General features: G+C 39.0%; 1 protein-coding gene across 15 annotated transcripts in view; it reads right to left on the bottom strand.

Moving 5' to 3' along the window:
- szt2 (SZT2 subunit of KICSTOR complex) overlaps positions 1 to 17,025 on the bottom strand; it is a 71,657-nt gene that overhangs the window by 31,459 nt on the left and 23,173 nt on the right. For 11 of the 15 annotated variants that reach the window (XM_056749876.1, XM_056749875.1, XM_056749879.1 and 8 more), the window contains 16 exons: positions 16,317 to 16,502; positions 15,955 to 16,203; positions 15,616 to 15,832; positions 14,386 to 14,460; positions 14,168 to 14,306; positions 13,528 to 13,639; positions 13,167 to 13,287; positions 12,542 to 12,694; positions 11,868 to 11,970; positions 10,674 to 10,788; positions 10,276 to 10,363; positions 9,230 to 9,348; positions 8,453 to 8,617; positions 7,804 to 7,888; positions 4,185 to 4,235; positions 155 to 331 (listed from right to left, as the gene is read on the bottom strand). In XM_056749876.1, the coding sequence (XP_056605854.1) occupies positions 155 to 331; positions 4,185 to 4,235; positions 7,804 to 7,888; positions 8,453 to 8,617; positions 9,230 to 9,348; positions 10,276 to 10,363; positions 10,674 to 10,788; positions 11,868 to 11,970; positions 12,542 to 12,694; positions 13,167 to 13,287; positions 13,528 to 13,639; positions 14,168 to 14,306; positions 14,386 to 14,460; positions 15,616 to 15,832; positions 15,955 to 16,203; positions 16,317 to 16,502 (2,155 nt within the window). The remainder of the gene's footprint in view (positions 1 to 154; positions 332 to 4,184; positions 4,236 to 7,803; positions 7,889 to 8,452; positions 8,618 to 9,229; positions 9,349 to 10,275; positions 10,364 to 10,673; positions 10,789 to 11,867; positions 11,971 to 12,541; positions 12,695 to 13,166; positions 13,288 to 13,527; positions 13,640 to 14,167; positions 14,307 to 14,385; positions 14,461 to 15,615; positions 15,833 to 15,954; positions 16,204 to 16,316; positions 16,503 to 17,025) is intronic. The other 4 variants (XM_056749886.1, XM_056749885.1, XM_056749887.1 and 1 more) reach the window with 1 other exon arrangement.

The raw sequence follows: 17,025 nt of genomic DNA on the forward strand, positions 1-17,025 counted from the left end.
AATGGGGGCCAATGTGGTTTGGTTAACATTCTTCAAAATATCTTGTAGTGTGTTCTGCAGAATAAAGAAAGTCATTGATATTTACAATGACATCATTTTTTCGCGAACTATCCATTTAAATGTAAAATAAGTATCTTTGCTAAGGCCTCCCAACCTGAGCTCTGACTGGGAGAATCCATCTTGACAACGGTGGTCAAGGCATCAAACTGGTCCGGTTGAATGAAGATGGTCGTGACGTCCCCTCTGACAGCCGGACCGCTTCCATCCTGATGCGGAACCTGCAGCGGGCAGCCTTTAGCATCCACGAATGACAGAGCGATACAGGCGATACCTAAGGATAGCCACGCAAACGGGAGAAAATGATTGAAGAGTGAATAAAACAGCCTCAACAGAGAACTGGCGAGACAGGTATGAATTATGCAAAGAATAATGCTCTCTGCAACCTCAAATGAAATCCAATAAATTTAGCTGGTGCAGAAAGACAAGTCGAGCAAAGCTATAGACACGAGAGTCAATATAAACCGCCTTAAATTATATAAACACAAACTACATTTCAGAAAACAATGCCTTTAGTTCAGTATGAACATTCATAAATCCTTTAAATGGGTTTTAGGCTGTTGTATTGACTCTGCTCTGCTGTTTACACCATGAAGCCGGGAGGCCTTGGAAAGGCACCGTTCTGATAAGAGCAAAGAGAGGAGAGAGATTTCCATCATTAGCTCTTCGGAGATCGATGGCACCGTCATTCCTGCGGTCGGGGCTATAAAGAATGCTCACAAACACCTTGGCTATGACAGTCGCATTAAAACGCATTAGCAGCAAACCGTTGAGAGCCAGCACGGGTTTATCCAGCTGCTTGCATTGCATCCATGCGCCGCGTGATCCATGCGCGTGTGCACTTGCCAGATAACAGACACTAATGTGCTGTATGCGAACACCTGAGATAAATCATAGAGGTAAAGCCATTGGTGTGCTTTTATATGGGTGATGAACACAATAGTACGGACCGCTGTATGGCGATGTTTTAAGCACCACACATGCTGTGTACCAACACAAATGCGTGCATGTGTGTGCGAAAGTGTGTGTGCAAGCGAGAGAGTGTGTGTGAGGATGTTTGAGAGCGAGGCCCAATCACTCAATCAGTAATGGAACCGCTCAACATCGTCTCTTTGCCCTCTCATACAGCAATTCCATTTCCTGTGATCTTTTAAGAGCACTTGATGAGGTGTGGCGTGGTCTCGGGTGACCCGCACGGCCCCTGTGCTGCAGGGAGACCACATGAGAACCGACAGAAGGGCCCTTTAATCTCTGCTGGACTCTGGTGCTTCGGTTACACACTCAGAGCATGACTGATAAAGTCTGTCTCTGATTTATAATGAAGGTGGTCAGTGTTATTAGAGATTCTAGACCGAACGCTCAGGCAAGCTGATGATTTTACATCGCCTGAGAGGAACGATACCTTGACATCACTGACCATCACCTGCTTCTGTACAACACAAAAAGAATCTTCACAAATGTAAATGCAGTGAATTATTTAGTAAAAAATAATAATAAGTTACATTGAATTTAGCTTTTTAACACACAGCTTTAGAACAGAGCAGGAAAAATGTTGTGAGTCAAATGGAATTACTTTTCAAGATACTTTTTGTTTTTATAAACCTAGAGGCTTTCGAGCGCAGTTTACTTTATCTCAATATTTTTTTAATTCTCATTTTATGAATAGCAGTTTAAATAAAAAAAACCCATCATTTGTGTGAATTGCAACCAACGGCTCATTACACTGCTCACCCCTCCCTTTTAAAGCTCTGCGGTGGCTGACACAGGAGAAAGATGGCCTCACGTTTTTTGCATTTTCCCGAAGGAGATAACATATTTACGAAATGCGCACTGTAGAGCAGTTTGTCCGTTTAGGGCTACTGTAGAAACAACATGGTGAATTCCATGTACGGAGACCTGGGGTGTTTGTAAATAGAAATATCTCATTCTAAAAAAATAAAAATATATCGCTTTATCATGTAAGGTCTTTATACACCTTTGAAGACACAGCTATGTACAGCGGGGAAAATAAGTATTTGACACAGCATTTTTCTCAGTAAGGGGATTTCTAAGTGGGCTATTGAAACAAAATTTCCACCAGATGTAGCCATCAAGCCAAATATTGAATTCATACAAAGAAATCAGAACATTTAAGTATACAAGTTCAGTCATAATAAAGTGAAAGTGAAATGACACAGGGAATAAGTATTGAACACACTTTAATTAATACTTTGTAGAAAAGCCTTTGTTGGTGATTACAGTTTCTAGATGCCTGGAGAGACCAGTCGTCTGCATTGCTCAGGAGTGATTCTGGCCCATTCTTCCACACAAATGGTCTTTAAATCTTGAAGGTTCCTTGGGCCTTTAACCGAGCCTCAACATGCTTTTTGTTCAGCAATGGAGTCTTGCGTGGTGAGCGTGCATGGATGCCATGGCGGTTCAGTGCACTGCTTATAGTTTTCTTTGAAACAGCAGTACCTGCTGATGCAAGGTCTTCCTGAAGTTCTGGCCGAGTGGTTATTGGCTCTTGGAGAACTCTCCTGATTATTCTTTGGACTCCTCGGACAGGGATCTTACGTGGAGCACCTGATCATAGCCGGTTTATGGTGAGCTGATGCTCTTTCCATTTCCGGACAATGGCCCCCACAGTGCTCACAGGAACATTCAGCATTCTGGAAATGCACCTATAACCATTCCCATCAAAATGCTTTTCAACGATAAGATTGAGAAGATCTACAGAGAGTTCTTTGCTTTTACCCATCATGAAGTCTTTCCTGTGTGCCTCCTAGGTAATGAGAAGCCTTTATAGGCCATCAATTACGACTAAAGCAGCTGATATCAACTAGTACTGATAGGGGGCAGGGTTTCCCTCTCAATACTGACAGATTCAGGTGATCTCATGGCTTTCTATGCCATTTTGAACCTTCTTACCTTCATGTGTTCAATACTTATTCCCTGTGTCATTTCACTTTATTTATTATTACTGAACTTGTATACTCAAATGTTCTGATTTCTTTGTATGAATTCAATATTTGGCTTGATGGCTACATCTGGTGGAAATTTTGTGTCAATAGCCCACTTAGAAATCCCCTTACTGATAAAAATGCTGATGTGTCAAATACTTATTTTCCCTGCTGTATATAAAATTTCAGTTCTATTGCGTTCTGTAGATCCTCCTCAATCAAACACATTGCACCTTTAACAACAGAAATGTAAATTTTGTGACTTTTTCAGTAAATTGCTCTAATTTAAAATATAGTTTGTGATGATCTACACGAAGTGTATTCTGCCATGTATTCTCCATTTTTACTTTAATTGTCAGCACCTTTAAAACTATTTTTTGTTTCAAGAAGCAACTAATGTAGCTCATAAAAAAAAAGATGAACCCCTGTGTACTGGATATAAAAAGCTCTTTGAGGCCAGAGGAGACTTCGAGCACTTAAAACCGGCAGCCCTTAAATTATTTTAATAATATATAACACAAAGTCCAACTGAGTAACAGTGTAATGTGCATGTGACACGTCTCTCATGCAGGTGTGAGCAGCTCACATCTCTATCACAACAAGGTTAAGTGTATATCCTGCAGACTACAGCTGGCCAAATGCTAACATATTTTCTACCGTTTTAGTGGTACAAAATTGTATTAGCATATGACAACTAAACAAATTCAACTCCCTGATGTGTAAGTATCCTAACCAACCCATTTCTCAGAGTCCCGAAGCTAATAATTTGGGAATTTGTCTTGTTTGTTGGTGGGCCCTGGTGGCCTTGGCAGTGACCAATGAGCTCCAATTAGGAGCTGTTTTACCATGACTCAATAAATGTGTGGTTTGATTCAAACTGGGTACATGCTGAGCAAACACGAAGGCAAATATCAATGTTCTAAACCGTTATAAGAAGCACTGAGCTGCTTAAAGTCATGTGAAATCAATCTTGTTTATTCGTAATGCATATTTCTGATCAATTTACTATCCCCACACCTGTCACTTCGAGACCAATAATCTCTACCCAATCCCAATGAATTTAAATTAAGATCTGCATTGATAAAACAACTTGCGAGCGACGTTCCATGTAGACTTTAAGCTTAAATCTCGAAGCAGAACCACACACAAGCGCAGCCAGCAGGTGGTGGAGGGATGCTTATGTACCTTGAAACTGTGAGGTTGGGAAGAGATTCTGAACAAGCTCCGACATGGTACCTGACAGACACCCAAAGGACAGAAATGAATGAACATCAGATGGGACAAAGTCATGTGCACACACCCACTGCGAGATTAGCCAATGAGATGTGCTGGGGGAGGAGCCAAATAAAATAAGCAATGATACGGTTTTCAAATCACACTGTTTTGGAACATGATGTTAGGTATAATGCTGTCAAACCGATTAATCGCGATTAATCGATTTCAAAATAAATGTTTATGTTTCGATAATATATGTTTGTATATATATCCTTATATACACACACATGTATATAAGTGCATTTATGTATACATATAAATATACATATACATGCCACACCCATTTTTTTATAAACACAAACATTTATTTTGGAATCGATTAATCACGATCCATCTATTTGACAGCATTAGTTAGGTCTTTTGTGAATTGATTATTAACAATATTTTTTTACTTATTTAATCAACAATAATTTTTTCACTGTTGAACAGATATAATGCTCATACCAGAATAACAGTTTACAAGAAACACTATGTTGTTAATAATTATGCACATAGTGTACAATATATATGGCTTATATTTGCCAAGAAATAGTTTCTACTCTACAATCCTGGCAAGGGAACAAAAAATAGAGAAAGAAGCAGGCAGAACAGAGGAAATGAATTTCAGAGGATTACCATGGGAAAGCAAAGTGATAAAAACACAAGAACAGGTCTCATCGTGAGCAGTTATTGGATGATTTGCGGACCACACACACACAACTCAGAACAAGTGAAGGCTTGTGGGAAATTCAGATCCGTTTCATACCCACACCGCACTGGCCAGGGGAATCCCAGTGAAGACCTGCCAACTGGCACCGTTTCAAACCCCTGGAAAATCGGCCCTGACCTCACAGAACTGATATTACTGTCACCTTGAATCAATAAACCCAAGATGACAATTCCAGGACGTCCTTGAGCCACAAAACCTTTTATTTACATGGTAATGATGTGGAGAGGTCGTAATGCTGGAAGATGATTTCTTAATGTTCCTTTTAAAAGCATTTTTAGATAGATTAAAGTTGCAGCAGTTCTCATGTTGGCAGGTATTTGGGTGGACTGTCAGTTCATTAGTGGTGGGCAGAGGATGGCGAAGGAACCCTGTGGCTCCGGGCCGGAGCTTCTACGACTATCACTGTCTCCACCTGACAATTATCTCACAGCAGTCTGGAATCAAGTGATATTAGAACCCTCAGAGTCTTGTTAAAGAGACGTCACATTAATGAGATGGATCCGGAGCTGGATCCGGAGCTTTCCCTCAGCTCCTGTTAAAGAACTTCTCTATTACCGTTTTTACTTTGTGTATGTTCACTTCATTTACAACCTAAATGAAAATTACAAACTTTTAGTTGAAAACATTTTTAAATAAGTTAGAGCATTTTAGTTTATTTGGCCATACATTCATTAGGCACATTTATATTCTTTTAATATTTTTTCATCCTCTCTGTGGCTGTAAAATTAAACCGGTTGCTTTTTTGCTGTTGCGCCTATGAAGGTGCAGTAAGTGATTTCTGAGAAATAGTGTTGAAAATGTAAATCAACACTAGAGATGCACCCTCACTAAATTTCTCCATCGATACCGATAGCCAAATATTCAGAGTGATACCTGCTGATGCAGATTCTGAAGATTAAATGAATATTTCTTTACTATTTGTATTTTATTAATTCATATAATGACTATTAATATAAACTTCAAACCGGTGACAGGTCTTAACATTTTCTATATACATAGCACAAACAATTATTGCATTTCTCTCCTCTTTTGATTGACAGAATATATCCGTCCTGATCATTTGCTGTTTTTAAACTATCAGCCGATGCTGTGAAAAATACCTGATTATTGGCCGATATATTGGTGCATCTCACAAATCAAATCAATACCCAAACAATAATGTAAATATTTGTTAGATATCTGTAAAGATCTTCTTTGCACATATATCTGACTGTATATATAAAACATTGCCTGTGGAAGCTATTTGGTGTTGCAGATCGTTCCAATCCAATCAGCTATAGGGGGGGTCTACACTCATAATGCGCGAGGAGAAAGAGCGACCAAGCCGGACACTAGTAGAATAAAAGAGAGGACTGATAAATCAGCAAAACATCTGAGGACTTTAATTCACAAAAGTTTTGAAAGTTACCATGTTTCATTGAACATCAAACTCATTTTAAAGGAAAACTGGAAAACTCTTAATCTAACAAAGCAATAGTGACCAATTACCTGCTTTAAAGGAATAGTTCATGCAAAATTCTGTCTTTATTTACTCATCCTGAAGTTGTTCCCAGTCTGTATAGATTTCATTGTTCTGATGAACACAGAGAAAGATATTTGGAAGAATGCTTGTACCCAAACAGTTCTTGTCCACCCCTGACTACCATAGTAGGAAAAATTTCTTTATAAATGTATTTGAACTGTTCAACACAAAAGAAGATATTTTGAAGAATGTAGGAAAGAAAAACAGTTCTGGGGCACTATTCACTACCATTGTCATTTTTCCTCCTATGGTAGTCAATGATGGCAAAGAACTGTTTGGTTACAAGCATTCTTCCAAACATCTTTCTCTGTGTTGATCAGAACAAAGAAATGTATACAGATTTGAAAAAACTCAAGAAAGTAAAATAAAGACAGAATTTTTATTTTTGGGTGAACTGTTCCTTTAAAATGAAGTATTGTTGTAGCACACGATTAAACATTTTCATTATGATCAAATAATAAGACTGTGAAATGTAAACTGCAGATTAACCGTCAATTAAAATTCAATTAGAGTCAGCACCAAAGGCCTTGTTGAGACAACCATAAAAGCCAAATTAAACCGTGAAGGACAGTGTAAGCGTTATTAATGAGAGATCTGAACCTCACACACCGCAGAAGTTTCCAGACGTGTGTGTTCGTGATGGCAATGGGCTCTGCTTTTTAATTAGGGCGAAGCAATAAATACACAAAACACTGACCAGTCAGCAAAACCAGCAGCTCACGGTTTAACACGGAAAGAGAGAAACGCTGCTGCCCTGCCAACACAATCTGATGGGGGAAGAAATAAACCTCACTAAATTATTTCAGCACGGTAAACAAGCGAAGTGTGTGTAATTCTGCAGGACTTCAGGGGTATCGAAAGTCAACTGAGAGATTTAGGAGGTGCTAAACAAGGCTCTGCGGTAACAAATCAAAGGTTCTTGAGCTTCGGGAGTATTAGTCTCGGAGTATTCAGGAGTCTTAGCCACATCTTAAAACTGCGACTTAAATTCTGCTGTTTCTCGCAGGTTTAATGGGCCAAGACCGCCCCACCGAGACCTAGATGACCCTAATGATTGACATGTAAAGCAACCAATCACAATTTTTTATCACAGATGTGTTATTTTTACAATAATATAAAACAGTGAGTATCTAAGTTAAAAAACGTGTCTGGCATTGCGTAAAGGGCACCTGCATGAAGTCAGCCAATCAGATTAGGGCTTACTCGATGAGAAAGTTTTAAAAGGTTTTTCTGTGTTTCATGATCAGGTGGTCTGTTGGCATGGCTCCCGAGACTGAGACAAGGAGATAGTAACGTACCTTTTCCTCCTGTACCCTGACCTCCAGGTTTATTGTAGAGGTAGATATCATAGTCGGGCAGGTCACTGCTTAAATGGAAGTAATGCTGGAGAGAGACAGACAGAGAGAGAAAAGCGAAAGTGAGAGAGTCAGGGAAAAAAGAGAGAGACAAAGAGAGGTTTATTGAGTGTAGAATATTAGCTGAACTACTTTAACTTGACACGCCATCTTAAAAATGCAGCTCTCATGGTGCAAGATGCTATGAATCAAAAAAAGACTCAATGAAAATAAAACTGACTGAATGGCAAATTTACCACCTGTGAGATTCTAAAGTGTATGGATTAAAGAAACCGCTCTGGAACAAAAGGGTTAAGACCCCCGATACAGAAAAAAGTAACAAATTATTGTTTTGCCTTCTATTAAGAATATGATACACTCAAAACCGTTCCAGAGTTTAAAATAAAAAAATTGGGGATTTATGTCTGGTAGCTTTGAGATGAACAGTCAGAAAACAGTCCAAAAACATTAATGACATCATCTTGCACTCATGGGATTTTCCAAATGATTGTGCAATAAATTGCAGTTAATGAGAATGTTCCTCGCCCAAAACAAACTTCTTGCTATAAACAGCAGGAACGTTCCACACCTGTGATGCAAATTAACGTCTTACCTTGAAGTGGTGTACAGTGTTGCTGTCTGTGTATTTGGGTATGTGGAGGAAGATGAGAAGGTTCTGACGGAGATAGTGAGTGACAGCCTGGATCCACGGCACGCAGTACTGAGGCAAGCAAAACTCGATCACTTCTGTAGCCGGAGAGCCTGGAGGCTGAATGAACTGTGAACAAGATGAAATGCTGGAATTAAACGATTTCATAAATAATGTATAAACAAGAGCAACTGCCAGAGACTTACTAACTAACTAGACGTTTTTTTTAAAGCCAGGTGGCGGGGAAAGCGCGGCAGCTGTGTATTAACAGTGGTAACCGTGTATTGTTATGGGAACAAATTGGGAGTAAGATGCAAATAACTTGTCTTGACACTGGATTAGATACATGTGGCGACAATCACAACAAGGAGTATTGGATCAGTAGCAAAATTATCCTTTTCCATTTAAAAAACGGTAGCTCTACTTAGCAAATTTCCAGAAAAGCCTTGTTTGCATTTAGACTGCTGGTCAAAGTCAAAAGAACCCTCTAAGAAGTTTTTTTTATCAAAGGGCACAACTAGAACACAACTATACACAAAATAAACTGTGATTGGCAGTTATTCCAGTCCTTGTGGGCAGATTTGGGCTAAAATAAGTTGTGAAGTGGACCAGACACTAAGACAAGGGTCACATGCCTGGCTCTGCAAGGCTAGACGACCGTAAGTAATCTGTCTAATCTTTAAATTCAGCATAATAAAGAACTCAAAAGAGACCCAAAGACAGAAAAACAGCAGAAATCACCTCCACATCTGCAGGCGTCAGTTTGCAGTTTCTGACCAGCATGACGGTGATGATGTCCAGCGTGGCCTCATCCAAACGCTTCCTGAGAACCTTTACTAGTTCGTCGGTGATCTCTTGACCTGCCGATCACAGATCATAGACAAACACGATTTACACACTTTCCTGGATGTATTAATCTGTATTCGTCAACATAAAAGGCTAAAATAACTTTTTGATGATGTCACCCACTACCCTTTAACTAAAATCACCTTTTTACCCTATAATCTTTTTATGATTTGGAAAATCATACACGTTTATTTAAAATTCTGTTTCGCTTATAAATTTGTTGCATAATAATTAAACTAGGAAAACTATTTATAAATGAAGCCGATAGAAGATTTCCGACAGTGCTGCAAGATAAACCCAGAAACATCCAAACAGAACCTCATTTAAGAAAACGGACAAAAGATTAAATCTGAACAAGATCTCTGTGGTAACACAACAAATAAAATAAAAACGTTTAAAGGAAAGAGGTGACATCAGAACCCTAGTGTCTTCAGACTGGACACAGAGCAACAGCGCCCCCTATCCGCTTCATACTGTAACGCGTGTGCTAAAACATGACATTGGATTGTCAAAAGAGCTCTGATTTTGCCCAATATCAATGCGATTGTTTTGTCTGCAGTATCCTTTATTCTCATATTCTTATTTATGTGACGAAATGAATATCACTCAATCAAGCTGAATATCAACATTATTGTCTGTTAAATATAAGATTTGAACACTAAGTGCACAATGTCCAATATGTATTCTACACTTCACTATTTATACCACAAAACATGCTGCTGAATCCAAAGCCACAACAGACATCATTCCCTTAAATTTGCGTGCATTAATTCAATATCTTTACCATAAAACTTCTATAAATGTGATTAATGCCATAATCTGATCTGCATAATTCTTTTAGCAAAAATGGTCGCTAAAACAAAGCAGACTAAAAATGAACCCCGCACTATTAGTTGACACAATTTTATTCAAAGTGAATTCAAAGCACGTTTGTCTCTCACCTGCAGTCCCCACGCCGTGGACCAGCAGCAAAATGTGTTTGTCCACCTGTCCAACCGGCCTCGAGCCTTCCAGAGATGAGCGCGGACCCTGTAAGTACAAGATACATTTATGAAACGAGCCATAAACACACACACTTGCTGAAATACAAACATAACACACATCACAGCAGGCTCTTGGGATAGCAGTCTACGACCTCTGTCTATAAACACATAATTCCTCGGATCTTCCATTTCTATAACTCATCTCTTCAGAATGTGGCTCATAAACACAAGGACAGGTTGGTGCTTTGTAAGCAGCAGGTAAATCATTCACTCTAGATGGGAACCAGAGCCCTAATGGCTCCTGAGGGCTCCAGTTTCCTAAAGCGTAATGAGAAGTGACGGTATGTGAATGTTACCGTGAGGTCCTCAGAGCCCAACGGCTCCTGGCTACGTGCCAGACCCACGGAGCGAGACACGTGCATGTTTCCGTCCAGATCGCAGTACTTGCCTGTCTGACAGGTCTCAGAGAGTCTGTGGAGAATGACGCCAGTGACAAGGAGGTTAACATCATGACAAGAATCCAAAAACGATCACAGTACGGGTACAATATGGTTAGACAGGATGATGGAAGTCACATAAAGATGGAGTTTGGACGGATATACACCCGTGGGAAAAAATCAAGAGACCATTCCAAAATTTAATTGAGTCAGTATTTCTAGATGTATTGTGGTCATTCTAGTCCAGTTTCTGTTGATTTTAACAAAAGCAAACCTCAGGAGTGACAAAGTCATCCATCAGCAATGTGAAAGACTGACAGCATGACAAGACACACGCAAACTGTGATAAAAATCGAGGTTATCGCTTAAGGATTCATTTTTAAACTTTTGCTAAAAACATGTAGAAATATTCCTGTTGTATTGCTTAAAAGTAAATTTGAACTTGTTTTCCTTGCAGGATTTGAGGTCTGAAAAAACCCCAGAGCATCTTTTCTGTTACTTTGTCCTGTTTCTCCAGTTTTCTTTTTTTTGCAAATAAATGCAAAAAGAAATATTTTATTTAAATTTGAAAAAAAAATATCACTATAAATAACTAATTCATAAAGACTTAAACAAATTTTGAAATGGTCTCCACATTTTTTCCTCGGCTGTACACTAACGTTCAAAAGTTTAAAGTTACTTGTTTGAAACGTTTTTTATAAACTAGTGATCCAAAAGCATGTGTATCTAAGTGTGGAAAAGAAAATGATTGTCACAACACATTTAATGTGATAAAAGAACAAACCAACACATTTCTTTTTAAATAGATGACTTGGATGAAATAATTAAGAAAAAGCAGCCAATATGAGCCCAGAAGAGATGACATTCGAGAACTCCTTGCATAATATTATCCCCAAGGTAAGACCTCAAAAAGCTGGTTGATAAAATGCCAAGAGTACATTTACACTAATTCAAGGCTTTGAAGATGCTCAAATATTTATAAGAATCAATCCATATATTTTTTTTTTGTGTTTACAATTATTCTATTATATGGGTAAAAAATAAAAAATAGTCTTCCTAAACCTTTGAATCCACTTAGTTGATCAGTAATAAATAGATACTGTATTGACTCACCGGAGATAGAAAACAGATTTGGTGGATCGCTCTTGATATACAAACATGTTTTTGCGGTTGACCACACAAAAGGCATTCAGAACTGAGCGTAGAGCATGGATAGCTGCAAAAGAAATGGAAATTTAGTATAAATGTGCAGTGTAAATATAATCTACTTTTAAACTTTGATCCAAAAGCTACCTTACATGTTGAACTTAACTGAAATTAGCTTTACATGAAATTTATATTTAAATTACATTAAACTAGTTGTACTTCGTAAAACGTGATCTTAAACGTTTGAATTTTATAAAAGGGCTGTTCAATGATTAATCGCGACTTATCACATCCAGATAATAAGTTTGTGCTCTATGTATATGATTTTTGTATTTATGAACACAAAAACATACACCTACATGTACGTATTTAGGAAAAATATAAAAATAAAAGTTAAAATATATAATTTGAATTATATATATAAAAATATACTTGCAAATATTTCCTAGATATATACATATGTGTGTGTATTAATACAAAAAAATATGCACAGTGCACAGACAAATATTATGTAAGAAAAACTTTTAATCTGGATCGCGTTTAATCATTAAACAGTCATATTTTATAATACATTTTACATTGTGTGTACACGGAAGATGTCCATCAGTAGCTGGGAAAGGCCGATTGGTTGGGTCACCTACCTCTGGACACGCCCATGTTAGGTCCCATTTTGAGACGTGGGTGAATGTAAATGACGGTGCTCCAAACCACATCGCACGCAAAGTAACCGGGTATGAAGTGCATGGTGGCGGCGAGGTAGTCCCGTGGCTGATAGCTTTCATCTGCATTGTAGTCTGAGGCAAACAAAAGGGGCAATTACGAGGATAAAGCCTTTCATTTGAACACTTTTATAACAAAGAGAGATTAGCAGGATTATCTGAATTCAACAGGCCTGCAGCGCACCTCAACTTGTACAATAAGCATTTGGAAATTCGTCTCTGCGGCGTTCAAGGTAAAATGCATTTGCACAGTTGGAGGTGTAACAATTGGCGATATTAGGACATAAGCAGTAATTCACGACTATAAAACTGAAAAATAAATGAGACGACTGTTCAGACCTGCACAGCTGCCAAAAACCTCTCACTAAACTTGAAATGAACTTGTAGTTTTGCCTGTTTTTACAGTGTTAGTGGAAATAAACTGTGCTCAGATTTACAGCTCAATACCATAAAACCAACAAAGAGATTATATCTGCAAGTGTGCATGGCGTGTCAAGCATGTGCGCTTATGAACGGTTGCGATGTAGACCCCTAATGCGTTCGGTACCGTCAGAGTTGGTCGTTCGAGGCCTGTAGAGAGACTCGTGTTTCCAGATGTCTTCTTCGCTCTCAGCCACCAGGAGTGAGTGACACACGTGACTATCATGCAGGTCCTGCAGTAGGAGGCGCTGTGAAGCAGGAAGTTAGAAAGTCAAGTATCGTGTTGAAGGGGATAGTTCTCCCTAAATACAAAATTGATTCATCATTTATTTCTTCTGTGGAACACTAAATATATTTTGAGCAATGTGTTTTTGTGTCCAAACAATGGAAGTCAATCTTTTTGGCTCAATGTTCTTCAAAATATCTTCGTTTGTGTTCTGCAGAAGAAAGTCAAGCTGATAAGAAAACTGACAGTAAACTCTTTGTACCTGGTTGACTATTCTGCACATTTCTCCAATTCTTCTCACCACCAGCTGATGAAGACGCAGGAACTCTGGGATCTCCTCCTCCTCTTCCTCGTCCTTATCTCTGTTGAAGCTCCTGCCGGTACAAGACAAATTTAATTTAGATTTGATTACAAATCCCCCCTTAAAGCTATCATAAACTCTGCCGTGATGATTCAAAGAGTACAAAGCGTTTTGATGGTTACAGCTAGCAATGCAAAACTTAATTATGTTTGTATGTCTGGGGACAGAAATGTGCAATTTAAGCATTATGAAAAACATTGGCGTCCTTTTGTTTGCTGTATATTTTTAGAATGCTGGCGTTAACGTACAAGGGCGAGAAATCTCAAGGCACACGTTTGCCTTGATGTCTGCACACATAAATCCGAAAAACAGACACTGTGCAAATGAGTTTACGGGATGGGAATAAAACGAAGACCTGCCAATGGCTGGAGAACCGAGAACATTTACTGCCCATAAACATTCTGCACAAACCGACTGAAATGTCGCCCTGACAAAGAATGATTTTGTTACTTTTGCGCTTGTGTATTCGTTTGAGGGGTGTTCATCTTGTGTTGCATAAATGTAAAGCCAGAAGTGAATTTTAGACTGTGTGTAGGAGTACCTAGCATGCGAAAAGACTTCCACCCTGTCCTCGTGAATTTTAATAATGACCCAGAAATCAGGCATGAGGGGCATCAGTCTCTCCTGCTCGTTCATGGTGGGTCCGTCACATTCAGAATCACTGCTACCTCCGTCGTAACCTGAAAACGCACAAACACGGATTAGAATCATGGGAAATGAGGGTTTTATGTAAATCTGATGAGAGTACACAGATTTTACCCAGCATATCCGAGTCTAGGCTGCCTTGACTAGACACGATGCTCTGAACCCTGCTAGGCCGCATTTTCCCGCTGCCTGCAATGAACAGAAAACATGTGAACATTTTTGTATACTTTTAAGTATATTATAGGACTGTGTTGGTTCTGATGCCCTCATCCCCAATGCACTGGATTTTCATAGGTTTTAAGTTTAGGGGCCATTTAAAGTTCTAAATAAGCATGAATTTAACCTTGCACTAATCTGCGTTGCTCTTAGTAGATTGCGTTTCTCATTATAGGAATGAGACATTGCGCCTCTGCACTCCAAAAAAAAGAAACTATCGCTGTCGTTAGTTTCACTAAACCCATACTTGTTCACAGTACATAAAGAATGCAAGTAAGTTCATGTAACGTAAGTTAACTATGTTATTTATTATAAAAATGTAGTACTGTCGGCTTAACATGATTGGTCAAAATTGTTGAGCAAAACGCAAAATCTTATAATATTGGAGCTATCGTTCATTTTACTTAATATAAACAAGTTGATTAAACACGCCTGGTTGAGGGGGATATCCAGTTCCCAGCATGCTTTGCGTAAGACGATATTTAGGCAGAATATTTCCAAATTTAGAGTTATTTTAAGTGTTTTTCAGTAAAGATAGAGACATGTTTGTGATTAATGTTCCTTTAACTTTGAGATTTAGAAGAGTTTGTTGTATTTTTGAGTATTAGGGTTACCATTGTTAAGAAGAGTGGTACATGTGCTTAGGCTGTGAGAGGTTAAAGTGCACCTGGATTTGTATAGCATCATTCAATGAGCATTAACTATGCTAATGCCAGTACTGAGATGTCTCTCATCTGATTTGCTCATTGTGTTTTGACGTGTGTAGTCTACATTTAATTTATGTATGACACCAAAAAGTAAAATTAAGAAGAAAAAATATTGAGTTATTTGAAACTAAAATTACTTGTACAATCTAAATGGTTTGGATGTACTCAAAAAAGTTTAGCCACCTGTAACTGAATTTCTTTTGTTCATACAACTAAATTGTTAATTGTAGAAACTACTCGACATATTTGCGTGGAACCACTTGATGCTACGTTTTATGTAAATCCATCAAATACTTTTTTTGAGTGTGTTTTTAAATCACCCACAGACTTTAGCTTTTTTGAAATTGCACTCTTGCCCTGTTTAGTCAATCTGGCACTGAATGTCTAAAACTACACCACCTCTGGTTTGCCGGTCACTCACTGTGTGTTGCAGACTGCACAGACTCGGCCAGACTGGCGGCAGAAGGTGTTTTAGGAGGTGATGTGTGATCCGACGATCGCTCCGTGCTGCTGCCCGTGTGCAGGAGAGTAGCACCGCTGACTGCACTCTGAGATGTCTCGGAGAGAGACTCGGCCAGCGTGGGTAGTGGGTCCAAGTAGTTTGGTTCCTGCAGTGTGTCTCCCACACGCTCGGCCAGCTGGAGGAAAGCAATAGATAATTATTTCAAGACACGACTAGAATTGAATACTTAATTAGTCATTTTTGACATTCTGAAATCCTTGACAACTAGTGACATCACAGTTATGGTTTAATGTTAACCTCAGCCTCTTTTTTCATTAGTTCTTCACTTTCCGCTCCTCTGTCAGATGTGGAGAGGGCCTCTGATACTCTGGACTCGTCGTCCACCTCAGGACAGACGTGGGCCTGCTGCGAGTATTCCGCCGTTACATGAGACGCCTGTCTGGCAGCCTGAAGTCTGTGAGACCGCTGTCGACTGAGAGACAAGTAGTGGAAGTTGTCTTTCTCCACGTTCAGCAGGTACCCGGGAAGCGATAACCTCCTGAACTCCTGCGGAGGCGAGCGCGTGTTATTAAACAGAAGGGAAGAACATAATCTCTTATACTCCACCTGTTCTGGGGAGTCTTATCTACACTAATAGGGGTCATCTCACAAGTTCAAACCTCTTGAAACTTTTCCAAAGACTGTTCGGGACCAAACACAAACTGCAGAGGAACGACTTCGCTGTGACATTGCGGCCGGCCGCAGGAACGACACACGTGCTCAGAGACTTTCTGCAGGGTGGAGGAATTGATCACAGAAGAGTGTCGTAGAGCCGAGACGATCTCATCCTCCAGAAGCCAACGGATCTGAAAAAGATCACAGACGGAAAACAATATGAGGAATAGTGCCATCCTACTCTTTTAATGATAAATGAGCTGAACTCTCAAATATAGTGAAAATCATACAACATTGTGAGAAACAAAAGCCACGTGAGATTTTAGGAAGCATTTTCTATTTTAAGTGCATGATTTTTTCAAACTCTGGTAAGTGGCATATTTAGGATTTGTCAGATCCATAGAGGTCCACATTCCTCATGGATGGACACATGCAAATTTAAATAAGATAACCATTTAATGTTCTATGAACAGGCACCCCTACTTTATTGTTGGGTAATATTGCTTCTGGTTTGTAGGATTTCTGTGAATTAAAATGCAAAAAGCATTCTGCGACATTTTTGTCTCAGCCATAACACATTTATTTGGCTTTTTTAAAACATGGTGTCCATGGAGTGATATTTTTCTGATGTTTAGACTCAACAAGGGTTTAGAAAAAATGAACAGTTGGTTTAGTGTATTGGTAAGAAATACATTCTCTGAGCATTATTACAGT

This window comes from Triplophysa dalaica, chromosome 6 (genome assembly GCF_015846415.1).
Source record: "Triplophysa dalaica isolate WHDGS20190420 chromosome 6, ASM1584641v1, whole genome shotgun sequence".
Classification (NCBI taxonomy): Eukaryota; Metazoa; Chordata; class Actinopteri; order Cypriniformes; family Nemacheilidae; genus Triplophysa; species Triplophysa dalaica.